This window comes from Mobula hypostoma, chromosome 7 (assembly GCF_963921235.1).
Source record: "Mobula hypostoma chromosome 7, sMobHyp1.1, whole genome shotgun sequence".
Taxonomy (NCBI): Eukaryota; Metazoa; Chordata; class Chondrichthyes; order Myliobatiformes; family Myliobatidae; genus Mobula; species Mobula hypostoma.
The window spans coordinates 153174615-153199544 of record NC_086103.1 but is presented as its reverse complement, the minus strand read 5'-3'; the positions used below and the strand labels follow the sequence as shown (position 1 = coordinate 153199544).

The following is a 24930-nucleotide window of genomic DNA, read 5'->3' as shown; positions in this document are numbered from 1 at the left end:
CGGTGAAGAAGCTGTTCGTAAAACATTAAGTGGGTCGTCAGGCTCCTGTATATCACACAAGAAACTGGTTTTATCTGAACCTGCAGTGTTGCTATTTGACCTAATATTTTGAAGTAGTGTTGCTTATTAAAACAAATACCATTTTCCTGCCCACACAAAGTAGTGTGGCAAAGCCATGAAAAAACAATCAACAAATATATGTACACAACTAAATAGCAGTATTTTGGGATATATACATTACAGACAGCTCCATTACCTCCATGTGATTGCACACAGCTGTTAAGTTTACATAATACATACTGTAGATGATGTAGGCTACATCTACAGACTAATGCAAATCAAAGGAATAGGGGCAAAAATCAGGAATAATATGATCACAAGTTGTGAAAGTAGCCAATTAAATTACACATGTCCATTTTTTATTATTCAGGCTATTGGCAAAAGCAAAATTAGCTAAGCTCTTGGATCAAAATTAACTAAATTTATAAAGCCTGTAAGATGAAAGAAGCAGTGATTTTGTGGATATAAAATTGCCTAAGGGATAGAAAGAAGACAGTAGAGGTGAAGTAGTTTTTCAAACTGAGGGAAATGTATAATTATATTCTTCAGCTACAGTGTTAGAACCACTACTCTTCTAATGTAATGACCAAAACTCAGGTATAGTCAACATGAAACTCAAAATTGTAAAATTGTAAACAATAAAAATAATGAGTGACTTAAGAAGACAGCTGGTGAAGATGGGCAGACACATGGTAGGTGAAGTTTAATACAACATATAAGTGATTCATCTGGCAGGAAGCATGTAGAAAGAAAAAATAAACTAAATCATGTCGCAATGGCATGGGCTGCATGGTAGTGTAGTGGTTAGCACAACACTTTACAGTGCAGGTGACCCGGGTTCAATTTCCACCGCTGCCTGTAAGGAGTGTGTACGTTCTCCCCGTGACTGAGTGGGCTTCCTCTGGGTGATCCACTTTCCTCTCACAGTCCAAAGATATATTGGTTGGTGGGCTAATAGTTATTTTTTGGCACAACTTTGTGGGCCAAAGGGCCTGTATTGTGCTATAGGTTTTCTAATAAAGGAATTACAAAAGCAGTGAGATACAGGTCCATACAGCTTTGACAGTGGCATGACAAATAGAAAAATTTTCTGTAGAAACATAAGCAAATCCCTGGCTATATTAAGATATTAAATTCAAAAGTGCAGATATTATCTTAAAAAATCATTAACTACTGGTTCTGCTACAACTCTAATCCTGGACATCAAGTTAAAAAGGATGTCAAGACCTTGGAGGGGCTGCAAAAGACATTTACAAGAATGATAGCAAAGATGGTGACCATCATCCTCTGATTCTATAATGAAATAATTAAAGTGATTAAAATTCACAAAACTCTAAGGAGATAGCTACGAAAACAACATTCAATAAGATCACAAATAATTTGTTCCTCTGCTTGATTAACGCATTGCCCTAATAATCTTTAATACTTATCTCACAAAATATTTGATTTATATCACAAAATATGTCCTGTTATATATACTAATTTAACTTAAAACAAAATTGTAACTGTCTAAACAGAATATATTTGAATATTAAATTTCTTGACAGCACTGAATTGCTCTACTTTTATCTACATAGTTTGTTACTCTGCAGATACATTCAATTGTCACTCTTCATGTTAATCCTTCAATGCAGGAAAAACTGTATAATGTGGTATTCTAAAAAAAAACAACAGGAATTCTGCAGATGCTGGAAATTCAAGCAACACACATCAAAGTTGCTGGTGAACGCAGCAGGCCAGGCAGCATCTGTAGGAAGAGGTGCAGTCGACGTTTCAGGCCGAGACCCTTCGTCAGGACTAACTGAAGGAAGAGTGAGTAAGGGATTTGAAAGTTGGAGGGGGAGGGGGAGATCCAAAATGATAGGAGAAGACAGGAGGGGGAGGGATAGAGCCAAGAGCTGGACAGGTGATAGGCAAAAGGGGATACGAGAGGATCATGGGACAGGAGGTTCGGGAAGAAAGACAAGGGGGGGGGACCCAGAGGATGGGCAAGAGGTATATTCAGAGGGACAGAGGGAGAAAAAGGAGAGTGAGAGAAAGAATGTGTGCATAAAAATAAGTAACAGATGGGGTACGAGGGGGAGGTGGGGCCTTAGCGGAAGTTAGAGAAGTCGAAGTTCATGCCATCAGGTTGGAGGCTACCCAGACGGAATATAAGGTGTTGTTCCCCCAACCTGAGTGTGGCTTCATCTTTACAGTAGAGGAGGCCGTGGATAGACATGTCAGAATGGGAAGGGATGTGGAATTAAAATGTGTGGTCATTGGGAGATCCTGCTTTCTCTGGCGGACAGAGAGTAGATGTTCAGCAAAGCGGTCTCCCAGTCTGCGTCGGGTCTCGCCAATATATAAAAAGCCACATCGGGAGCACCGGACGCAGTATATCACCCCAGTCGACTCACAGGTGAAGTGTTGCCTCACCTGGAAGGACTGTTTGGGGCCCTGAATGGTGGTAAGGGAGGAAGTGTAAGGGCATGTGTAGCACTTGTTCTGCTTACACGGATAAGTGCCAGGAGGGAGATCAGTGGGGAGGGATGGAGGGGACGAATGGACAAGGGAGTTGCGTAGGGAGCGATCCCTGCGGAATGCAGAGGTGGGGGAGGGAAAGATGTGCTTAGTGGTGGGATTACATATTATTCTCCGTAATTTCCGCCACCTCCAACGGGCAACATATTATTCTCCGTAACTTCCGCCACCTCCAACGGGCAACATATTATTCTCCGTAATTTCCGCCACCTCCAACGGGATCCCACCACTAAGCACATCTTTCCCTCCCCCCCCCTGCATTCCGCAGGGATCGCTCCCTACGCAACTCCCTTGTCCATTCGTCCCCCCCATCCCTCCCCACTGATCTCCCTCCTGGCACTTATCCGTGTAAGTGGAACAAGTGCTACACATGCCCTTACACTTCCTCCCTTACCACCATTCAGGGCCCCAAACAGTCCTTCCAGGTGAGGCAACACTTCACCTGTGAGTTGACTGGGGTGATATACTGCATCCGGTGCTCCCGATGTGGCCTTTTATATATTGGCGAGACCCGACGCAGACTGGGAGACCGCTTTGCTGAACATCTACTCTCTGTCCGCCAGAGAAAGCAGGATCTCCCAGTGGCCACACATTTTAATTCCACATCCCATTCCCATTCTGACATGTCTATCCACGGCCTCCTCTACTGTAAAGATGAAGCCACACTCAGGTTGGAGGAACAACACCTTATATTCCATCTGGGTAGCCTCCAACCTGATGGCATGAACATCGACTTCTCTAACTTCCGCTAAGGCCCCACCTCCCCCTCGTACCCCATCTGTTACTTATTTTTATGCACACATTCTTTCTCTCACTCTCCTTTTTCTCCCTCTGTCCCTCTGAATATACCTCTTGCCCATCCTCTGGGTCCCCCCCCCACTTATCTTTCTTCCCGGACCTCCTGTCCCATGATCCTCTCGTATCCCCTTTTGCCTATCACCTGTCCAGCTCTTGGCTCTATCCCTCCCTCTCCTGTCTTCTCCTATCATTTTGGATCTCCCCTCCCCCTCCAACTTTCAAATCCCTTACTCACTCTTCCTTTGGTTAGTCCTGACGAAGGGTCTCGGCCTGAAACGTCGACTGCACCTCTTCCTACAGGTGCTGCCTGGCCTGCTGCATTCACCAGCAACTTTGATAATGTGGTATTCTATCACAATTAAACCCTCAGAGTCTGATCAAACTCAAAGCAGACTAGGAGATTGACCAATTATGATTCAACATATAGTAAGTAGTCTTTTGGTTGAAGCAAGTGACAGTTTCTGTAGAATTATCAACTTCAGGGATATACCCTGGGGAATATTGTAAGACTCAAGCAATATCAAGGTCACAAATGAAACCAGCAGAAGTGACAGGAATACAAGCATTTTCTGTATATACCCAAGAGGTTTTATTTAGTTACTTAAAATGCCATAACCATAAATTGAGCTCCATCTCTACATTGTCTTGGTGACAGCTGGCTTAAAATTTCAACATTATGCACCTAAGGAGTCTTTAAAAGCTAGCATGATGACTTTTATTATTGACAGAGGAAGTTAATGTATATGCAACCATAAATTTCATGAGATACTACAAGCCTTTGAGGACTAACTTTATCTCCACTCAATTTCCTTCCAACATTTTGAAGTAAAGCAAATAAATTATATTGTGATGCATACCCTGCAAAACAAAAATCCAAAAGCATGTGGCAACATGTATCAAATGAGTAACATTAGTAGTTTATAATATACTTTCAGTAGTTTATAATATATTTTCAGTAGTTTATAATATATTTCTTCTTTATAGAATCTATTTTTTTGTTCAAGGCTCTGTTTATATAATTCTAAGTCTTTAAGGGTAATCAATATGACAGGGATAAAGAAGGAGAGAACATTAATGTTAAAATGAAGACTAGGAAAGATTGAATGACACAAGAGGTGCTGGCTAAGAGGGTGGAGAAGTAATGTTGATTCCATATGATCCGTGTGGAGACTAAGTAAATAGGAGGACATTGAAAAGAAGATGAGAAAGGAAAAAAGAAAACAAAACTGATGCTGGAAATCTGAAATCAACACACAGAATACTGTAAATATGCAGCTTTGACTGAGACAGAAAAACTGAATTTAATTCTACAGGTTGATATTGAAAACTGGCCAACACTGATAAAAACTGGAAAGACTTGCTATCTGAAATTGCTGCATTCATTGTTACATCCTGAGGGTGTGCCTAGATGGAAAATGAGGAAATGTTTGACGAGTTTATGTTGGACTTCAAGGAAACCAAAGGTTGCAATATTAGAGTGGGAGTGACATGGAAAACTGAAGTTGCATTGAAATCAAATTTCATTTAAGCAACATGGGGCAATAGAGGTATCTCTCACTCTGAAAATTAAAACCATGAAATTACATTACATTTTGACACTTTTACTGTGATTGGCATATGATCTTATTTCATGTTGATGGCCCTTGAATCCTTAAGAAACATCCAAAATCTGCAGACTGGTATCAAACAGTATTTGCTACCAGAATGCAGCAATCTCAATAAGAAAAGATATTCTAACTTTTGGCACTTGTGAACTGCTGGATTAAAAGAAGAGAAGTCATTAAATTTTTGTAAGTCTGCATGTCTATCAAAAACATATTATTGCAACACACATCAAAATTGCTGGTGAACGCAGCAGGCCAGGCAGCATCTCTAGGAAGAGGTACAGTCGACGTTTCAGGACGAGACCCTTCGTCAGGACTAACTGAAGGAAGAGTTAGTAAGAGATTTGAAAGTGGGAGGGGGAAGGGGAGATCCAAAATTATAGGAGACGACAGGAGGGGGAGGGATGGAGCCAAGAGCTGGACAGGTGATTGGCAAAGGGAATGTGACAGGATCATGGGACAGGAGGTCTGGGGAGAAAGACAAGTGGGACCTTGAGCAGATGAGCAGATACATTATGAAATCTTTTCTACAATGTGCAGCTACAACACAGATTCAATGCTCTATGAAATCTTTGCATGACAACCTGCTTGATCAACAGATGCAGACTTTACTGTTTGCCATATAGAAACCAAGAGAACAGCCAGTTAAAATAATATCTGCTGGTATTGTGTTATTACTCTCATAACCTTCATTTTAGCCTGCAAGTGAAAATGCTATCTGTTGGAAAGTGGCTGGTACCACTTTTAACTTCAATTCAATAGGCTTCAATTACACAATTAGCATCCATTTGTTATTTTAAACAAAAGGCCTAAAAATAAAGCCATTGTGCTCTCTCAAAGTTCAAAGTACATTTATTATCAAAGTATGCACGCAGTATACAACCTTGAGATTTGTCTTCTTGCAAGCAGCCACAAAATAAAGGAACACCATAGAACCTGTCTAAAGAAAAACCCCACACAACAAGACCATCAAACATGCGAGGAAAAAAGAAGAAAAACGAAAAAAATAACATAAAGAACAAACCACAGAATCTGCAAAGTGAGTCCACAGCCACAAGCCACTGAGGCGAGTGAAGCTGGTCCAGAAGCCGATGGCCATGACTACAGCCACTGCCACCAAGTCAATGCTGTGTCAATGGCTACAGGTTATAGCCGCAGATCCAATTCCGCGCTGAAGCTATTTACTGAGGACATTAAACATCAAACTACAGCTGAAAGTGAGTCCACATCCACGAACCACTGAGGTGATCGATCACAGGACCTAAGAATCCTGCACCTTCAGCCTCAGCAGTGAGAGGGAGATGGGTCAAATGCAGGCAGAAGGCACTGAACTTCCATTTGATTTCCGTTCTTGTCCTTCTTGATTTTAATTTTGCTCAACATTTCAATCAGTGTGGAGCAATGGAGCTGACCACGAGTTAGCCACTAGCTGACTATTCTGCCACTAGGAATCGATGCAACCATCACCAGGGAATGCCGAATCCCACAAGAGATTGCAGAAGAGCCAGATCGTTCACTCAGGCAAAAAATACATTCCTAAAAGGGAAATTACTGTCTGCAATCAATCGCAATTCAGAAGAAGTAGTAGTATATCTACAAGGGGAGTATCCAGTAGTTTTGTAAGCTGTCTGCAAGATGTCACAAACATGCTGAATGAAAAATCTGAGAGGAGAGAATTAAAATGGGATGGTTAAATAAAACAAATAAGAGAGGGAGAGAGAGAGATGGATAAGACTAGTTAAATTTTCTGAAATACGATTGTGTTTGAAAATAACGAAAAAGTTTGGAAGTATGGGTCCATATGATGAAACGGCAGAGCAATGGAGTTCATATAAAGAAAGATTTAGATACTTTGTACCACCAAATCAAATTTCAGATGATATTCATGTTCCAACTTTTCTAACTGTGATGGGTGCAAAAACATTTAGTTTATTACATAGCCTAGCACAACCTCTAAGCCTGGCAATAAGCATTATGATGACATAGTTAAAGTCTTGAAGGACCACTATTCCCCTAACCTTTGATTATTGTTGAGAGGTTCAGATTTCATAAAAGGAATCAAGAGGAAGGCAAATCTATTTCACAGTTTGTGATGGTGCTAAAGTAGTTGTCTGAACACTCTGATTTTGGGCAGTTGCTGAATGACACACTATGTGATAGACTTGTATGTGGTCTGTGTAGTAAAGCAATTTAGATAAATTTGCTACAGAAGACAGACGAACATTACAGAAGGCAATTGATTAGTACATCTATGGAGATGGCAGCTAAAGAAGCAAAGCTATTAAGTGCATTTTTCCAAGTCGTAAAGTTTCTACTGACTTTAAGAATAAGACACCTACTGACAATCAATGTCTCCATTGTGGCAAAACAGGACATATTTAATGTGCCTATAAAAGTAAGAAGACACTGTCAACCAAAAACACTGTAATAAGGAAAAATAACTTTTGGAAAAACAAAAAGGAACGTGAACAAGATGGAGCATACTGAGGATGGACTGAATGACTCTCAGTTACTCAGGTGGACACAGGTGCTGCAGTATCACTGGTGTCAGAGACAATTTACAAGGAGAAATTGCAGCATTTCACCCAAGAAGGGGCAAGGTTGTCTTTAAAGGCTTACACTGATAAGGTGAGTAGTACATGTTACAGTGGAGAATAATGAACAGAGAAAGAAACTTTCCACTGTACATTGTTAAAAGTAGTTATCCAGTGCTCTTGGGCAGCTCATCGTTGGAGGAGCTCAAGCTCAAATGGTTCAAAGTGCACTTGATTGTTGGGAGCACTGGTCTACAAGAAGTATTGAAGAAATAACCAGAAGTATTCAACGGAGAACTGGGCAGTATGAAAGGAATCACTGTTAAACTGGCTGTTAAGCCAGACATAACACCCAAATGCCTGAAGTACACCGTTTCCATGTGCCCTCAAACTAAAGGTAGAGGCTGAATTAGAGACTGGTCCAAAGTAAGAATATGGACCAGGGTGTGTGTAGGTAAATGGGCAACTCCAGTGATTCCTGTCCTAAAAGGGGATGGGCCTTTTAGGCTTTGTGGAGATTTCAAGGTAACCATTAATCCCATTTTTATGGCTAAACAATACCCTCTTCACCTCATTGATGACCTTTTTTGCAGGATTGGCCAGAGGACAGACACTTAACAAGATTGCCTTATGTTAAGTGTGCTTGCAGATGCATGTGGAGCCAGAGTCACCAAAACTGTTGACCATAGTGACTGACAAAGGAATGTTCAGGTACCAAAGGCTTCCATTTGGCATCACCTTGGTTCCCACCCTTTTTCAGCGAACAATGGACCAGATACTGAGCAGGTTGACAGGGATGCAATGCTACTTGGATGACTTACTCGTTATTGGGAAAAGTGACCATGAACACCCACAAAACAAGCATGCTACATTACAAAGACCCTGGTAATAAGGGCTAAAGGTCCAGAAGGACAAATGTGAGTTTGAACAATGTGATCGCCAAATCAGGGCTTCACAAGGCATCAAAGATGAAGGCAATCCTGGAGGCTCCATTCTTTTTGTTGTAGTGCTTGTCGAGACTTGAACACAGCACAGCAACGCTTCGCTGCCTGCTTGCATTCGGCCTTGTCTGAGAAATTGGATAGTTGAGTTAACTGAATCTGAAGACTAGCGGTATGTGCTTCATATTCAGCCACAGTGTAGGCTTTGTTTTCCATTTTAGTTAACGGGCCTGTTTGGCCTACCGTTTATTGTTATCTTTTCCCTCTAACTCTGTTTGCTTTAAAGTTTGTGAACTGTCAACCCGCTTCAGTGTCTCACTCCACACTTGGGCCGTATCCGGACCTGGTGACATCAAGGCCTGATGGTTGAGGGTAAAAACTGTTTCTCAACCTGGTGATATGGGGGTATGGGTTCTGAGGCTTCTGTATCTTCTTTCTGATGGCAGATTGAGAAGACAGCTTGCCCTGGGTGGGGGTCCTTGATGATGGATGCTGCTTTCCTGCAACAGTGTTACGTGTACAATGTGGTCAATGGTGGAGTGGGCTATTTTCGCTACTTATTGTAGGATTTTCCATTCAAGGGCATTGGTGTTTTCACACCAGCCTGTGATTCCCAAACCAAACGCTGTGGATGAACCAGGAGGTACATCATCTGTTGAAGGCTAGATCTGTGGCATTTAAGTCTGGCAACCCAGGCCTGCAGAAAACCAGGTACGATTTGCAGAGGGCTATTTCAAGGGCGAAGAGACAATTTCGAACTAGGTTGGAGGCGATATCAGATGCATGGCAACTCTAGCAGGGTCTGCAAGACATTACATCCTACAAAGCGAAACCCAATAGTATGAATGACAGCGATTCTTCACTTCCAGATGAACTCAACGCCTCCTATGCACTTTTTGAAAGGGAGAACACAACTACAGCTGTGAACATCCCTGCTACACCTGATGACCCGGTGATCTCCGTCTCAGAAGCCGATGTTAGACTGTCTTTAAAGAATGTGAACCCTTGCAAGGTAGAAGGTCCCGATGGAGTACCTGGTAAGGCTCCGAAAACCTGTGCCAACCAACTAGCGGGAGTATTCAAGGACATTTTCAACCTCTCGCTGTTACGGGCAGAAGTTCCCACTTGCTTCAAAAAGGCAACAATTATACCTGTGCCTAAGAAAAATAATGTGGGCTGCCTTAATGACTATCGCCCGGTAGCACTCACGTTGACAGTGATGAAATGCTTTGAGAGGTTGGTTATGACTAGACTGAACTCCTGCCTCAGCAAGGACCTGGACCCATTGCAATTTGCCTATCGCCACAATACATCAACGGCAGACACAATCTCAAGGGCTCTCCACACGGCTTTAGACCACCTAGACAACACAAGCACCTATGTCAGGATGCTGTTCATCAACTATAGCTTAGCATTTAATACCATCATTCTCACAATCCTGATTAAGAAGTTGCAGAACCTGGGTCTCTGTACCTCCCTCTGCAAATGGGTCCTCGACTTCCTAACTGGAAGACCACAGTCTGTCCAAATTGGTGATAACACATCCTCCTCGCTGATGATCAACACGGGCACATCTCAGGGGTGTGTGCTTAGCCCATTGCTCTATTCTCTATATACACATGACTGTGTGGCTAGGCATAGCTCAAATACCATTTATAAGTTTGCTGACGATACAACCATTATTGGTAGAATCTCAGGTGGTGACGAGAGGGCGTACAGGAGTGAGATATGCCAACTAGTGGAATGGTGCCGCAGCAGTAACCTGGCACTCAACGTCAGTAAGACGAAAGAATTGATTGTAAGACAAAGGAACACATACCAATCCTCATACAGGGATCAGAAGTGGAGAGAGTGAGCAGCTTAAAGTTCCTGAGTGAGGTTCCAACATATTGAGGCAACACACATAAAAGTTGCTGGTGAACGCAGCAGGCCAGGCAGCATCTCTAGGAAGAGGTGCAGTCGACGTTTCAGGCCGAGATCCTTCGTCAGGATGAAGGGTCTCGGCCTGAAACGTCGACTGCACCTCTTCCTAGAGATGCTGCCTGGCCTGCTGCTTTCACCAGCAACTTTAATGTGTGTTGCTTGAATTTCCAACATCTGCAGAATTCCTGTTGTTTGCGTTCCAACATATTGATGTAGTTATAATGAAGGCAAGACAGCAGCTATACTTTATTAGGAGTTTGAAGAGATTTAGCATCTCAACAAATACACTCGCCTAGCCTACAAAGTACCCAGGACATCTTTAGGGAGCAGTGTCTCAGAAAGGCAGCGTCCATTATTAAGGACCTCCAGCACCCAGGGCATGGGAGATACAGAAGCCTGAAGGCACACACTCAGCGACTCAGGAACAGCTTCTTCCCCTCTACCATCTGATTCCTAAATGGACATTGAAGCTTTGGACACTATCTCACTTTTTAAAAAAAATACAGTACGTCTGTTTTTGCACGTTTAAAAAAAAAATCTATTCAATATACATAATGGATTTACTTGTTTATTTATCATCATTATGTCTTATTTTATTTATTATTATTTTTTCTCTTCTATATTATATATTGCATTGAACTGCCGCTGCTAAGTTAACAAATTTCATGTCACATGCCGGTGAGAATAAACCTGATTTTGAATCTGATGCAGCCAGTCAATATACTCTCCACTACACATCTATAGAAGTTGGAAAAGTTCTAGATGTCATGCCAAGTGTTCGCAAACTCCGAAGGTAGTTGAGGCACTGCTGAGCTTTCTTCTTCATTCCACTGATGTGCTGGGCCCAGGACAGGGCACCGAGGAATTTAAAGTTTCTGACCCTCTCCATCTCCAATCCCCCAGTGAGGACTTGTTCATGGACTTCTGGTTTCCTTCTCCCAAAGTCTATAATCAGCTCCTTAGTGTCACTGACATTGAGTAAGAGATCATTGTTATGACACCACTCAATCAGATTTTCAATGTCCCTCCTATATGCTCATCCACCACCACTTTTGATTTGGCCTACGATAGTGGTGTTCTCAGCAAACTTAAATATGGCATTGATCATTAGCAACACTCCGTTTGTTGCAGACAATTGTTCCAAGTATTCTTTTAAATATACCTTTTTTGAATTACTCTAATTGCAATCTGCAGTATGTAACTTGCCCCAATGTTATGTACTTCTAAATCAACTAAATAGTCTTCAGATCTCAAGATCGTCTGACGTACTCAGCAGACCAGGCAGGTACGGCACTATTAAAAGTACAAAGGTTCATGGTTCTGGCCAGAAGTGAGGCAAGAGGGGGGACCACAAGCCAGGCTGAAACACAGATGGAAGAAGTTTCCTCTACCCAGTATCTTGTTGGCAAATGTGCAGTTACTGGAGAACAAAATTGAGAACCTGAGAGCAAGATTGCTGTATTGGAGAGAAATGAGAGCCTATTCTATTCTATGCTTGATGGAAACTTGGCTTTCTCCGGGCATGCCAGATACAGCGATCAAACCCAGTCTTCTTGACATACAAAATAGACTGAACTGCTGATTCAGAAAAGGCAAAAGGAGGAGGAATTTCATGATAAATTCTGGGTGGTGCTTCGATATGGTGGCTCTGTTGAACGTGTTCCCCCGACTTGGAACACCTAAAGGCCAAATGCTGTCCATTCTATTTTCCTAGGGAGTTCTCATTCATGATCCTGACCGCAAGTTTACATAGCACCACTGGCTAACTATAATCAAGCACTTGCGATACTACATGATGCTGTCCCCAAACAAGAAAAAGCCCATCCCAGCACATTTCAAATCACAGTTGGAGACTTCAACCAGGTTTGTTAGCATATAACCTGTACTAAGATAAGGATGTCTATCGTTCCATAGTCAGAACGTATTTTGGGAAATCTGATCACATGGCTGTCCATCTCCTACCTGCACAGACACAGAAGCTAAAGAGCAAAATACCACAGATTAGGACAACAAAGTGTTGGTCACAGGAGGCAGAGGACTGGCCACGGGATGGTTTTGAGTCAGTGGACTGGGCCATGTTCAAGGACTCATCCAAGGATCTGAATGAATTCACCACAGTTGTAACAAACTTTATACAAACAGCTGTAAACAAGTGTGTCCCCACAAAATCATTCAGAGTCTTCCCCAATCAGAAGCCCTGGTTGAACTATCAGGTCCAAAATCTGCTGAGATCTAGATCAGAGGCATTTAAGTCTGGTGACCAAGAAAGTTACAAGAGGTTCAGATACAATCTCTGGAAAGCCATCTCACAGGTGACGTGGCACTTCTGGACAAAACTTGAATCAATGAAGGATATTCGACAGTTGTAGCAGGGCATGGATATTAGCACCTCTTACAAAGTTAAATCAAGTGGCATAGGAGACAGCAGGGCTTCACTTCCAGATGAGCTCAATGCCTTCTATGCTCATTTTGACTGTCAACATATGGAGGAACCATCACAAACTCCCACCTCCCTCAATGATTCCATGATTTGAGTCTCTGAAGCTGACGTGCAAGAAGCCTTCAGGAGAGTGAAACTACGAAAAGCATTTGGCCCAAATGGGGTACTTGGCCAAATACCAAAGACCTGTGCTGATCAACTGGCTAGTGTGTTCACTGAGACCCCAGTAGTCAAGAAGAACATGGTGACCTCCCTCAATAACTATCACTCAGTAGCACTGACATCCACAGTGATGAAGTGTTTTGAGAGGTTGCTGATGAAACATATCAACTCCCGCCTGAGAAGCAAAATAAATTGTGCTAAATGAACAGAAAACCCAAGCAGAGAGTCATGCCAAAGTGCAGTACAGAAGTTTCCCAGCAGGAGAGAGAGAACCTGCCTGGAACTACATCTCTGGAACAAAGTGGATACCAGCAATGGTGGTGGCACAAACTGGTCCTATGTCATACACAATGGAAACTCGTAACAACATATGGAGAAGGGACGATGATCAGCCGTTGTCCACTTCTGAGGCTACTGAAAACCAACAAAAAATGACCAATACAGATCCAGTTGAAGAAATAGGGCAGGATTCAGAGACAACGACTGCAGAACCTCTGTAAAGATCAAATGGCACATCCAGTACTCCCCAATCACCTGTGCTTTCTGAGGTTCCCACTACTGACAAAGCAGTAACCAAGCTAAGATCCATACATACCCCATCAACAGATAAAATGAGTCTGATGTCATCCCCAGATGTTTAGAGATCTCTTGCGGGATGTTAGGGATAAATTTGTCCCGGTGAGGAAGATAAAGACTGGTAGGGTGAAGGAACCATGGGTGACAAGTGAGGTGGAAAATCTAGTCAGGTGGAAGAAGGCAGCATACATGAGGTTTAGGAAGCAAGGATCAGATGGGTCTATTGAGGAATATAGGGAAGCAAGAAAGAAGCTTAAGAAGGGGCTGAGAAGAGCAAGAAGGGGGCATGAGAAGGCCTTGGCGAGTAGGGTAAAGGAAAACCCAAAGGCATTCTTCAATTATGTGAAGAAAAAAAGGATGACAGGAGTGAAGGTAGGACCAATTAGAGATAAAGGTGGGAAGATGTGCCTGGAGGCTGTGGAAGTGAGCGAGGTCCTCAATGAATATTTCTCTTCGGTATTCACCAATGAGAGGGAACTTGATGATGGTGAGGACAATATGAGTGAGGTTGATGTTCTGGAGCATGTTGATATTAAGGGAGAGGAGGTGTTGGAGTTGTTAAAATACATCAGGACAGATAAGTCCCCGGGACCTGACGGAATATTCCCCAGGCTGCTCCACGGGGCGAGAGAAGAGATTGCTGAGCCTCTGGCTAGGATCTTTATGTCCTCGTTGTCCACGGGAATGGTACAGGAGGATTGGAGAGAGGCGAATTTTGTCCCCTTGTTCAAAAAAGGTAGTAGGGATAGTCCGGGAAATTATAGCCCAGTGAGCCTCATGTCTGTGGTGGGAAAGCTGTTGGAAAAGATTCTTAGAGATAGGATCTATAGGCATTTAGAGAATCATGGTCTGATCAGGGACAGTCAGCATGGCTTTGTGAAGGGCAGATCGTGTCTAACAAGCCTGATAGAGTTCTTTGAGGAGGTGACCAGGCATATAGATGAGGGTAGTGCAGTGGATGTGATCTATATGGATTTTAGTAAGGCATTTGACAAAGTTCCACACAGTAGGCTTATTCAGAAAGTTAGAAGGCATGGGATCCAGGGAAGTTTGGCCAGGTGGATTCAGAATTGGCTTGCCCGCAGAAGGCAGAGGGTGGTGGTGGAGGGAGTACATTCAGATTGGAGGATTGTAACTAGTGGTGTCCCACAAGGATTTGTTCTGGGACCTCTACTTTTCATGCTTTTTATTAACGACCTGGATGCAGGGGTAGAAGGGTGGGTTGGCAAGTTTGCAGACGACACAAAGGTCGGTGGTGTTGTAGATAGTGTAGAGAATTGTCAAAGATTGCAGAAAGACATTGATAGGATGCAGGAGTCGGCTGAGAAGTGGCAGATGGAGTTCAACCCGGAGAAGTATGAGGTGGTACACTTTGGAAGGACAAACTCCAAGGCAGAGTACAAAGTAAATGGCAGGATACTTGGTAGTGTGGAGGAGCAGAGGGATCTCGGGGTACATGTCCACAGATCCCTGAAAGTTGCCTCACAGGTAGATAGGATAGTTAAGAAAGCTTATGGGGTTTTAGCTTTCATAAGTCAAGGGATAGAGTTTAAGAGTCGCGATGTAATGATGCAGCTCCGTAAAACTCTGGTTAGGCCACACTTGGAGTACTGTGTCCAATTCTGGTCACCTCACTATACAAAGGATGTGGAAGCATTGGAAAGGGTACAGAGGAGATTTACCAGGATGCTGCCTGGTTTAGAAAGTATGCATTATGATCAGAGATTAAGGGAGCTAGGGCTTTACTCTTTGGAGAGAAGGAGGATGAGAGGAGACATGATAGAGGTATACAAGATAACAAGAGGAATAGATAGAGTGGACAGCCAGCGCCTCTTCCCCAGGGCACCACTGCTCAATACAAGAGGACATGGCTTTAAGGTAAGGGGTGGGAAGTTCAAGGGGGATATTAAAGGAAAGTTTTTTACTCAGAGAGTGGTGGAATGCACTGCCTGAGTCAGTGGTGGAGGCAGATACACTCCTGAAGTTTAAGAGATTACTAGACAGGTATATGGAGGAATTTAAGGTGGGGGTTTATATGGGAGGCAGGGTTTGAGGGTCGGCACAAAATTGTGGGCCGAAGAGCCTGTACTGTGCTGTACTATTCTATGTTCTATGTTCTATCAGTATCCTCACAGGAACAGGCAGCCTCCAGAAATATTGAATCTCTGGTTTAGCGACTAAAGCTCAGCACATGGGGCAGAATAATCCCCAGGATTATGTCTGGGAATAAAGACAATTTACCCTCTTTCCCTAGTTTAGAAAACAAGTATTTATTGTTGTTGGTTGAATTGGATGATTACTCCATTGAATGTTAATAGTTCAGCAGCTGGTCTGTATATGGGAAGGGGGTAGAAACCTTTAAAATAAGGGGAAGGGATAAGTTACATATTCATGTATATTTTGACCCTTATTGTATTCCCTCGGCATAAAGTCATGCACTTTCAAATACATCAGTTTGTAACATATGGTTGCAGACAGCTCCTGGTCAGACCAGTCATTATCAGATAGACCAAAGTGTGTGTTTTTCTGGGCTGATAGCCTTCAAGCAGCTGTTTGTCTCAGTTTAGGTCATTGGAAACAGCTGATAAAGCAAAGTCCTATTGAATGCACCGATGATGAGATGAACATTGATAAAGAATCTTACATCCTTTTCCAGATCTTCCACACAAACACACAATCTAGAAGAACATAGAAAAGTATAGCACAGGAACTGGTCCTTTGGCCCACCAAGTCAATGCTAACATTGATGCCAAATTAAATAAATCCCATCTGATTGTACGTATTTCATATGTCTCTATTCCTGCCTATTCATATGTCTGTCAAAGTACCTCACAAAAGTTGTTTATTGGCTTCTACCACCTCCTCTTGCAGCATGTTCCAGGCACCTACCACTCTATGGCCTGCAAACCTGCTCTAAACTCCCCCCACCCCTCACCTTGAAGCTATGCTCTCTACTAAATGCCATATCCATCTTAGTAGCAGGGAATTCTATCTGCTCTATCTATGCTTCTATCAGGTCATCCCTTATCCTTTGACATTCCACAGAGCTAATCCAATCTCACTTGATAACTAATACCCTCCAAATCAGGCAACTTCCTGTTGAATCTCTTTGCACCTTCTACAAAGCTTTCATATCCTTCCTGTAGTTTAGTGATTAGAAATGCAACAATACTTCATACTCTGTTTGTGGCCTAACTACAATTTATAAAGCTGCAACATGACTTCCCAGTTTTTATATTCAATGCTCTAAACAATGAAGGCACACTTGCTGAACACATTCTTTACTACCTCATCCACTTGAATTGCTACATTCAGGCAGCTATGGACTTACACTCTTACAATTCCTTTGTATATCAATGCTCCTAAGAGTCCTGAATTTATACTGCAAACTTTCCTCTTGCATTGACCTCCTAAAATGCACCACCTCACATTTGTCTGGAATAAGCTCATCTGCCATTTCTCTACCCAAAGCTGCAACTGATCTACATCCTGCTGGATGGTTTAACAACCTTACTTGCTAACTGCTACTCCACTAATGCTTGTGTTATCTGCATGCTCACTAATCAGAACATCCATACCTCAGACATCCCACCTATACTGGGAGTTCCGGGAGTCTCCCGCATATCGATAGTGGCTCCCCAATGCCCGCAAATTATATAAAATATCCTGGAAATCGACTTTTTAGAGAGGGAGAGGGAGAGGGAGAGGGAAAAAAAAGAAAGAAAGAAAATGAATGAATCCTGCTTGATCTCTCTATGTGCTAAGTAGACCTATCAGTTTTCTCAGTGGGCAGGCTTTACAGTCAACCTCTCTCTCTCTCTCTTTCACATTCCATCAGTTCAGTTACTGCCATCTGTAATGACTCTAAAATCATCCGGACAACTGTCAGTGATGAAGTACAAAAGTCTAGCGAAGAAATTCCCAAGGCTGGCGGTGACAACCTGACCACACGAGGCTGTCCTATACGGGCGGGGCGCGTTGGCGTCTTAAAGGGGATTAGAGCGGGGTTTAAATTGAAGCGAAATTCCAAAATTGTCCGCTAAGACATCTTTAAAAACGCCCTCGCAGCAAGCAAATTCTTCGTGGATTTTTTCCTGAAACACTTCCACTTACAGGTACATTGAAGCCCACGATGGGCTGGGTTTAAGCGCAGCCATTTTCAAAAGAAAAAACGATATTAATAAATACCCAGGCCCCACCGAGGTCTCGTCGTTAGGACAGCGAACTGTTTATAACTGTGCTGCGCACTTTATATGCATTTTGAATTACACTTCATTAAATAATATGGTAATAAATTGTTTTATGTGGTGTGCGTGATATATGTATTATGGCTACACCGTGGTCCGGACAGAGGTTGTTTCATTTGTGGACAATCAGCCAGATGACAATAAACTTGAACTTGAAGACACAGAACTTCTAAATCACTCATTCAAAATCCCCCATTTCGATGTAAAAAAGTAAGTTCTGATCCTGACTATTGCAGGCAATTTTTGTGTGTGTGTGTGTGTGAGAGAGAGAGAGAGTGTGAGAGAGAGACAGACAGACAGACTACGGACGTATTTGCGATCAGACGTTGTCCAAATGAACGTTAAGTGGCGCACACCTGTAATAGGGATACACTTTATGCTTTTATTTCTTTTAGGGACCACAACATATTAGGGAGGCTAAGTGCAGGGAAGGCTGCTCAAGTATTTAACAGTTCTCTTCAGCAGAAAACTATAATCTGACAGAGAAGGTCACTAGAGCTGAGGTGTACTTTATATCTTTCATCGTTGAGCATAACCCGCCATTCCAGATGTGTATGTACACAGGCAAGTTATTCAGGAAAATGTTTCCTGATTCAGAAATAGCAAAAAACTATGCCTGCTCATCAACCAACACAGCAGCTATTATGAACATGGCACATTAAGACAGAACTCAGAAGTCAGCTGTCTCACAAAACACTCGTGAATCTGATGTCTTGCAAAATTAACAAATTCATTGACACAGACTGCTATGAGGTTGAGACTTCTGGTTGAGACCTCCCTGAAATGAGTTTTTGCAGGGTGGGTTGTCTGACATCTTCATCCCAATCATTGATATAGATTACAAACTCAGAGACCTCAGAACTGATCCCAGAAAAAATACCCTACTAGCACTGTCTTCAGTGATGGTCAATTTTGGATCAAAATTACTAATTTAGAAGGAGAAGGATGATGGTTCTGCCTAAATCACAGCCACCTTGAGGGCAGTGAGTGGTTGCCTCAGCCTCTGCTGTCAATCTCTTGCCTACCTGCTCCTGTCTGTAAACTGGCAGCGCCACTTTTACTTATTTTTGGTGACCAGCTGATCAGGAACAGAACTTAAGGCCCAGGGGTTAAAAGTGCACAGTTCAACATGCTGCCAAGATCAGGATAGGTAACCATTCACTTTTGTTAATACTACTGATAAATTCAAAGAACATTTGTTTCTGTAATTTCACACATCTACAGCTAACACCAGTAACATTTAATAACCACTCACTCAGACTTTTGTTTACTGATACTATTTCATATTTTCTGATCAAAAATGTAAACCAAACATCTATGTTAATTGATTAGATTGCCTTAATGTACATTAATTTCCTTTATTGTGCCAACTACTTATTTGTACTTCTGCAAGGTCACCACAGAACAGGCTGTTTGCATATTATACTGCTGGAAGCAAATCTTATCAACTGACCGTTCTCATTTTATTGTGCTATTAGCTGTTTGCTATGATTTTAGCTTTTGGGTGTGTTTCTTTAAGAGATACATACATCATCTAGGATAACATTCTCAGAAGCACTGACACATTGTTGGAGAGGTCATACTTTTGATGAGATGTTAAAATAAAACTGCTATTGACTGTAAGCTGGTTAGAAGGAACTGGATGAATATGTTGGGTATCAAGACTTGCTAAATTGTTAGATAAATGTGAGTGTTAATAATTATTATTTACATGGGATCACTCAGATTCCACATAGGAGTCTTTGAGAGCATGTGGAATTAAAGGAATTTAGAATTGGTAAGGAGGTGGGAACTCGTAGAAATAATGCATATGTATGTACATAAACCGGCGATGTATGAAAAATGAAGCTAGTCAAGGATCTATACTAGAGGAAGGTGAACGCTTTGAACTCTCCAGCAACAGTTGAGAGTATACATCAATGCTCTAGGTAAAATGTTTCAGTGTTTGTGTAGGTTTCATAAGTGATATAGGAGTTTGCTCTAGAGGTATCAAACAAGTATTTGCTATCACTAACCAATTTGGTGTCCACTGTGCACCTGCTCATCTTGCACATGGATGTGCCAGCTACAACTCTGGCAAAGGATCTTTTATTTCAAACCAAAAACATCTTCAAAGTCACAAGTTTGGGCAGCTCTATTCTACTATTATGGTTAAGCTCCCTTGATGAACGGAAAGAATGCTTTATTTCCCATTTTCATTATGCCTTAAGCATTCCAAACCACAATTTGATGTTCCAGCATATCATCCAAAATCCTTATTAAATCAACAATAATGGTGAGAGGATGTGGTTATTCACATAGCTGGCTGCTGTTTGTACAATAAAAATAGAAAATTCTGGAAACATTCAGCAGATCAGAGAGCATATGTGGTATGAGAAATTTTTTATGTCAAAGACTCTAAACCTGCTTTACCTGATGAATGATTCCAGCATATTCTGCTTATTTGAGATTTCCAGAATTTGCAATTTTGTTTTTGGTTTTCCTTTACTTTTTGTAGAATTTTATTGATTTCAAAATGGCTGCTCTATTTATCCAGATAACAGTAATGACTGGATTGTGAAAGTAACTCACTGCATACATTGATTATATTCAATAAGGACCATACACATAATTTGACCGTAAGTAAAGTTTACACTTTTCAATTAATTGAGACAACTTATCATAAGTTGAAGCATAAATTTAATATCACAGAATCATCTTAACATTTTTTATTTGCAAAGCCCATTTCCTGCAAATATTATTCAAGAAGATGGTAACAAGTGGGTGATTGTCCCTTGCCAAATGTAGATGTCATGTTGGTAATCAACCAAAAGAATATTTTAATTTTTTTTCCTCCAAGAGTAAGTATTTTGCTTCAACTTAACATCACCTACAGCTCTGGCAAGAAAGGAATTCAACAAAACAACCAATCACCTAGCAAGTTTAAACTATTGACCCGTTATATGACATCACATTGCTCTAAAGCTTAAGGAAGCTACAGTGGCATGCAAAAGTTTGGGCACCCCTGGTCAAAATTTCTGTTACTGTGAATAGCTAAGCGAGTAAAAGATGACCTGATTTCCAAAAGACGAAGTTAAAGATGACACATTTCTTTAATATTTTAAGCAAAATTACTTTTTTATTTCCATCTTTTACAGTTTCAGAATAACAAAATAGGAAAAGGGCCCAAAGCAAAAGTTTGGGCACCCTGCATGGTCAGTACTTAGTAACACCCACTTTGGCAAGTATCACAGCTTGTGAACGTTTTCTGTAGCCAGCTAAGAGTCTTTCAATTCTTCTTCGGGGGATTTTCGCCCATTCTTCCTTGCAAAAGGCTTCTAGTTCTGTGAGATTCTTGGGCCGTCTTGAATGCACTGCTCTTTTGAGGTTTATCCACAGATTTTCGATGATGTTTAGATCGGGGGACTGTGAGGGCCATGGCAAAACCTTCAGCTTGCACTTCTTGAGGTAGTCCAATGTGGATTTTGAGGTGTGTTTAGGATCATTAACCTGTTGTAGAAGCCATCCTCTTTTCATCTTCAGCTTTTTTTTTTACAGATGGTGTGATATTTGCTTTTCCAGAATTTGCTGGTATTTAATTGAACTCATTCTTCCCTCTACCAGTGAAATGTTCCCCGTGCCACTGGCTGCAACACAAGCCCAAAGCATGATCGATCCACCCCCACGCTTAACAGTTGCAGAGGTGTTCTTTTCATGAAATCCTGGACCCTTTTTTCTCCAAACATACCTTTGCTCACTGCGGCCAAAAAGTTCTATTTTAACTTCACCAGTCCACAAGACTTGTTTCCAAAATACATCAGGCTTGTTTAGGTGTTCCTTTGCAAACTTCTGACGCTGAATTTTGTGGCGAGGATGCAGGAGAGGTTTTCTTCTGATGACTCTTCCATGAAGGTCATATTTGTGCAGGTGTTGCTGCACAGTAGAACAGTGCACCACCACTCCAGAGTCTGCTAAATCTTCCTGAAGGTCTTTTGCAGTCAAATGCGGGTTTTGATTTGCCTTTCTAGCAATCCTATGAGCAGTTCTGTCGGAAAGTTTTCTTGATCTTCCAGACCTCAACTTGACCTCCACCGTTCCTGTTAAAAGCCATTTCTTAATTACATTACAAAACTGAGGAAACAGCTACCTGAAAACGTTTTGCTATCCTCTTATAGCCTTTTCTTGCTTTGTGGGCATCATTTATTTTAATTTTCAGAGTGCTAGGCAGCTGCTTTGAGGAGCCCATGGCTGCCGATTGTTGGGAAAAGGTTTGAGGAGTCAGGGTATTTATAAAGCTTTGAACTTTGCATCACCTGGCCTTTCCTAAAGATGATTGTGAACAAGCCATAACCCTAACAAGCTAATTAAGGCCTGAGACCTTGGTAAAAGTTATCCAAGAACTCAAATCTCTTGGGGTGCCCAAACTTTTGCATGGTGCTCCTTTCCAGTTTCTCACTCTAAAATTGTACAAAACAAAAATAATACACTAATCTTGCTTAAAATGTTGAAAAGAATGTTTCATCTTTAACTTTATGACTTTTGGAGATCAGTTCATCTTCTACTCACTTAACTATTCACAGTAACAGAAATTTTGACCAGGGGTGCCCGAACTTTTGCATACCACTGTATGTGCTCTTGACAACTTGGGACAATATCTGATATCTAATTGAATATAATTATTTATTACCAAAGTTTTCATATGCCCCAAGCCTGCTCATTATGTGCTTGTTGTCACATTACAATCACTGTGCCAAAATGATGTGCAAGCACATGGAAACCAAACTGTATGAGAACACACCATTAGAGTATTCTCCTTACTACAGACTTTTAAAGAATTGCATACAGATCAACTCCATGTTGTATACACAGCTCTAATATGACAATCCACAAATGAATTTTCCACACTAAAGGCAACTTACCTCTGAGAAATAGTGCCCCAAGCGCCATGCTTGTTTGTAAGAATGTTGAGAATCTTTTGCTTTAATTGATTAGCTGTAACATGATCACGGTGCTTTGCAGCACTAATGAGATGGTCACACATCTTCTCCTCCTCTTTTCTATCTGCTGTATATTGAGCACACTGGGACTGTTGGTGAAAAATAAAAGGGTAGACTAAATGAATGCAGAACTACATTATTGGCTTACTGTAAATTGTTGCAACAGCTTGGAAGTCTTCAGCACAGTCAACTGCATCAGAACAAACTCAGTAAATGGAGTCCAAATTATATAAGAGTAGAATCAGATAAACATAGAAGTCTTAGTTACTAATTCAAGATATAAAGCATGGCAACCTGACAAGGTCAAATTGGTGATATACTACAGCTAATTTGGAAAAAAATAAAAGGATAATATCAATGATGTATTTTTGTCAGCAGAAAAAGTAAGCATTAAATAAAGAAAATCATTTAAAATATTTTTTATTTCCCTAAGTACCAAAGAAAAATAAGTCTTCTAAATTGTAACGAACTTCCATAAAGTAACATGGAACTCAAACTAATTCGATATCAACAATCTATAAATACTAATAATATTCTGAACAGTCCTAATGCCCATTTGATTAATGCCACTCATTAGAATTTCACTTCTGTAGTGATGGCCGTTTTGTTTTCATTACATTGTGTGACACCAGTCTTGTGTATTACCTGTACAAGAGGGACAGGTTGCTCCTAAACTGGAGGGGAACCAATATCTTGACCAGGATGTTCGTTCATACAACTCAGGAGGATTTAGACTAGTAACTTCTTAGTTTAGGGAAGGTTTAGATGGGGCAGAATTTGTTAGGTGCATCCAGGAGGATTTCTTAATCAATATGTAGATAGTTCAACAAGGGGATGGGCTGTACTGGATCTGGGTATTGAGTCTGGCTAGATGACCGACCTATTAAGTGGGTGAACAGTTAGGGAACAGTGACTACAATTCTTTAAGCTTTAAGATAGCTGTAGATAAGGATAAACCTGGACCTTGTGGGCTAGTATTATACTGGAGCATGGCAAATTACAAGAGCATTAGGCAGGAACTAGGAGGAGTTAATTGGGACTGCTATTTATGGTCAAGTCCATATCTGACAAGTGGAGGGTGTTCAAATAAAAATTGCACAGAGTACAGAACATTTACATTCTGGTCAGAAGGAAGGACAAGGATGGAAAGGTAAGTGAACTTTGAATGTCAAACTTTGGAGGTGATGAATTTAGTCAAGAAGAGAAAGAAAAAGTATGCAAAGCTTCAGAAGCTATAATCAAATAGAATTCTGGAGGATTATAAAGAAACCAGTGAAAAATTCAGTAAGGAAACTGGGAAAGGGGGCATGAAAAGTCCTTGGCAAGTAGGATTAAAGGGAATCCCAAGGCAATCTATACATACATCAGGAGCAAGAGGATATCTAGGGAGAGAATGGGACTACTCAAGAAAAAAGGGAGCAACATTTGCCATTTGCTTGGACATGAAGCATGTGGATAATGTCTTTAATGAGTACTTCGCATTTACCTAGGAAAAGGATGTGGAGGTAATCGAGATCAGTGCTGAGGATTAATATGCTAGGGCATTTCAAAATAGAGGAGGAGCTAGTGTTGGGTCTCCAAATGAGCATTAAGGTACATAAGTCCCCAGTTAAGAGAGGCAAGTGAAGGAATTGCAGGGGTCATTGTGTTCTCTCTAGCCACAGGCAAGGTCCTGAATGATGGCAAGAATCTAATGTTGTTCCATTGTTCAAGAAGGGAGCCAGCGATAATCCTGGGAACCATTCACAAACACAACAGAAAATATGGAGATGCTGGAAATCCAAACAACACACACAAAATACTGGAGGAACTCAGCAGGACAGGCAGCATCTATGGAACACAGTATACTTGCCATTTCAGGCAGGGATCCTTTATCAGGACTGAAGAAAAAGAGAGATGAGGAGTCAGAGTTAGAAGGTGGGGGGAGGGGAGGAAGAAACACAAGGTGATGCATAAAACCAGGAGGGGGAAAGCAGTGAAGTAAAGAGATGGGGAGTTGATTGGTGAAAAAGATATAGGGCTGGAGAAGAGGGAATCGAATAGGAAAGGACAGAAGGCCATGGAAAAAAGAAAATGGTGAGGAGCACCAAAGGGAGGTGATGGGCAGGTAAGGTGAGAAGGAAAAGGAAATGACAAATGGTGAGGG

At 41.5% G+C, this 24930-nt stretch overlaps 1 protein-coding gene across 4 annotated transcripts in view; it reads right to left on the bottom strand.

Moving 5' to 3' along the window:
* Positions 1 to 24930, bottom strand: part of nbeaa (neurobeachin a) — an 868656-nt gene that overhangs the window by 370846 nt on the left and 472880 nt on the right. For all 4 annotated transcript variants that reach the window (XM_063054331.1, XM_063054330.1, XM_063054328.1 and 1 more), the window contains one exon: positions 22707 to 22873. In XM_063054331.1, the coding sequence (XP_062910401.1) occupies positions 22707 to 22873 (167 nt within the window). The remainder of the gene's footprint in view (positions 1 to 22706; positions 22874 to 24930) is intronic.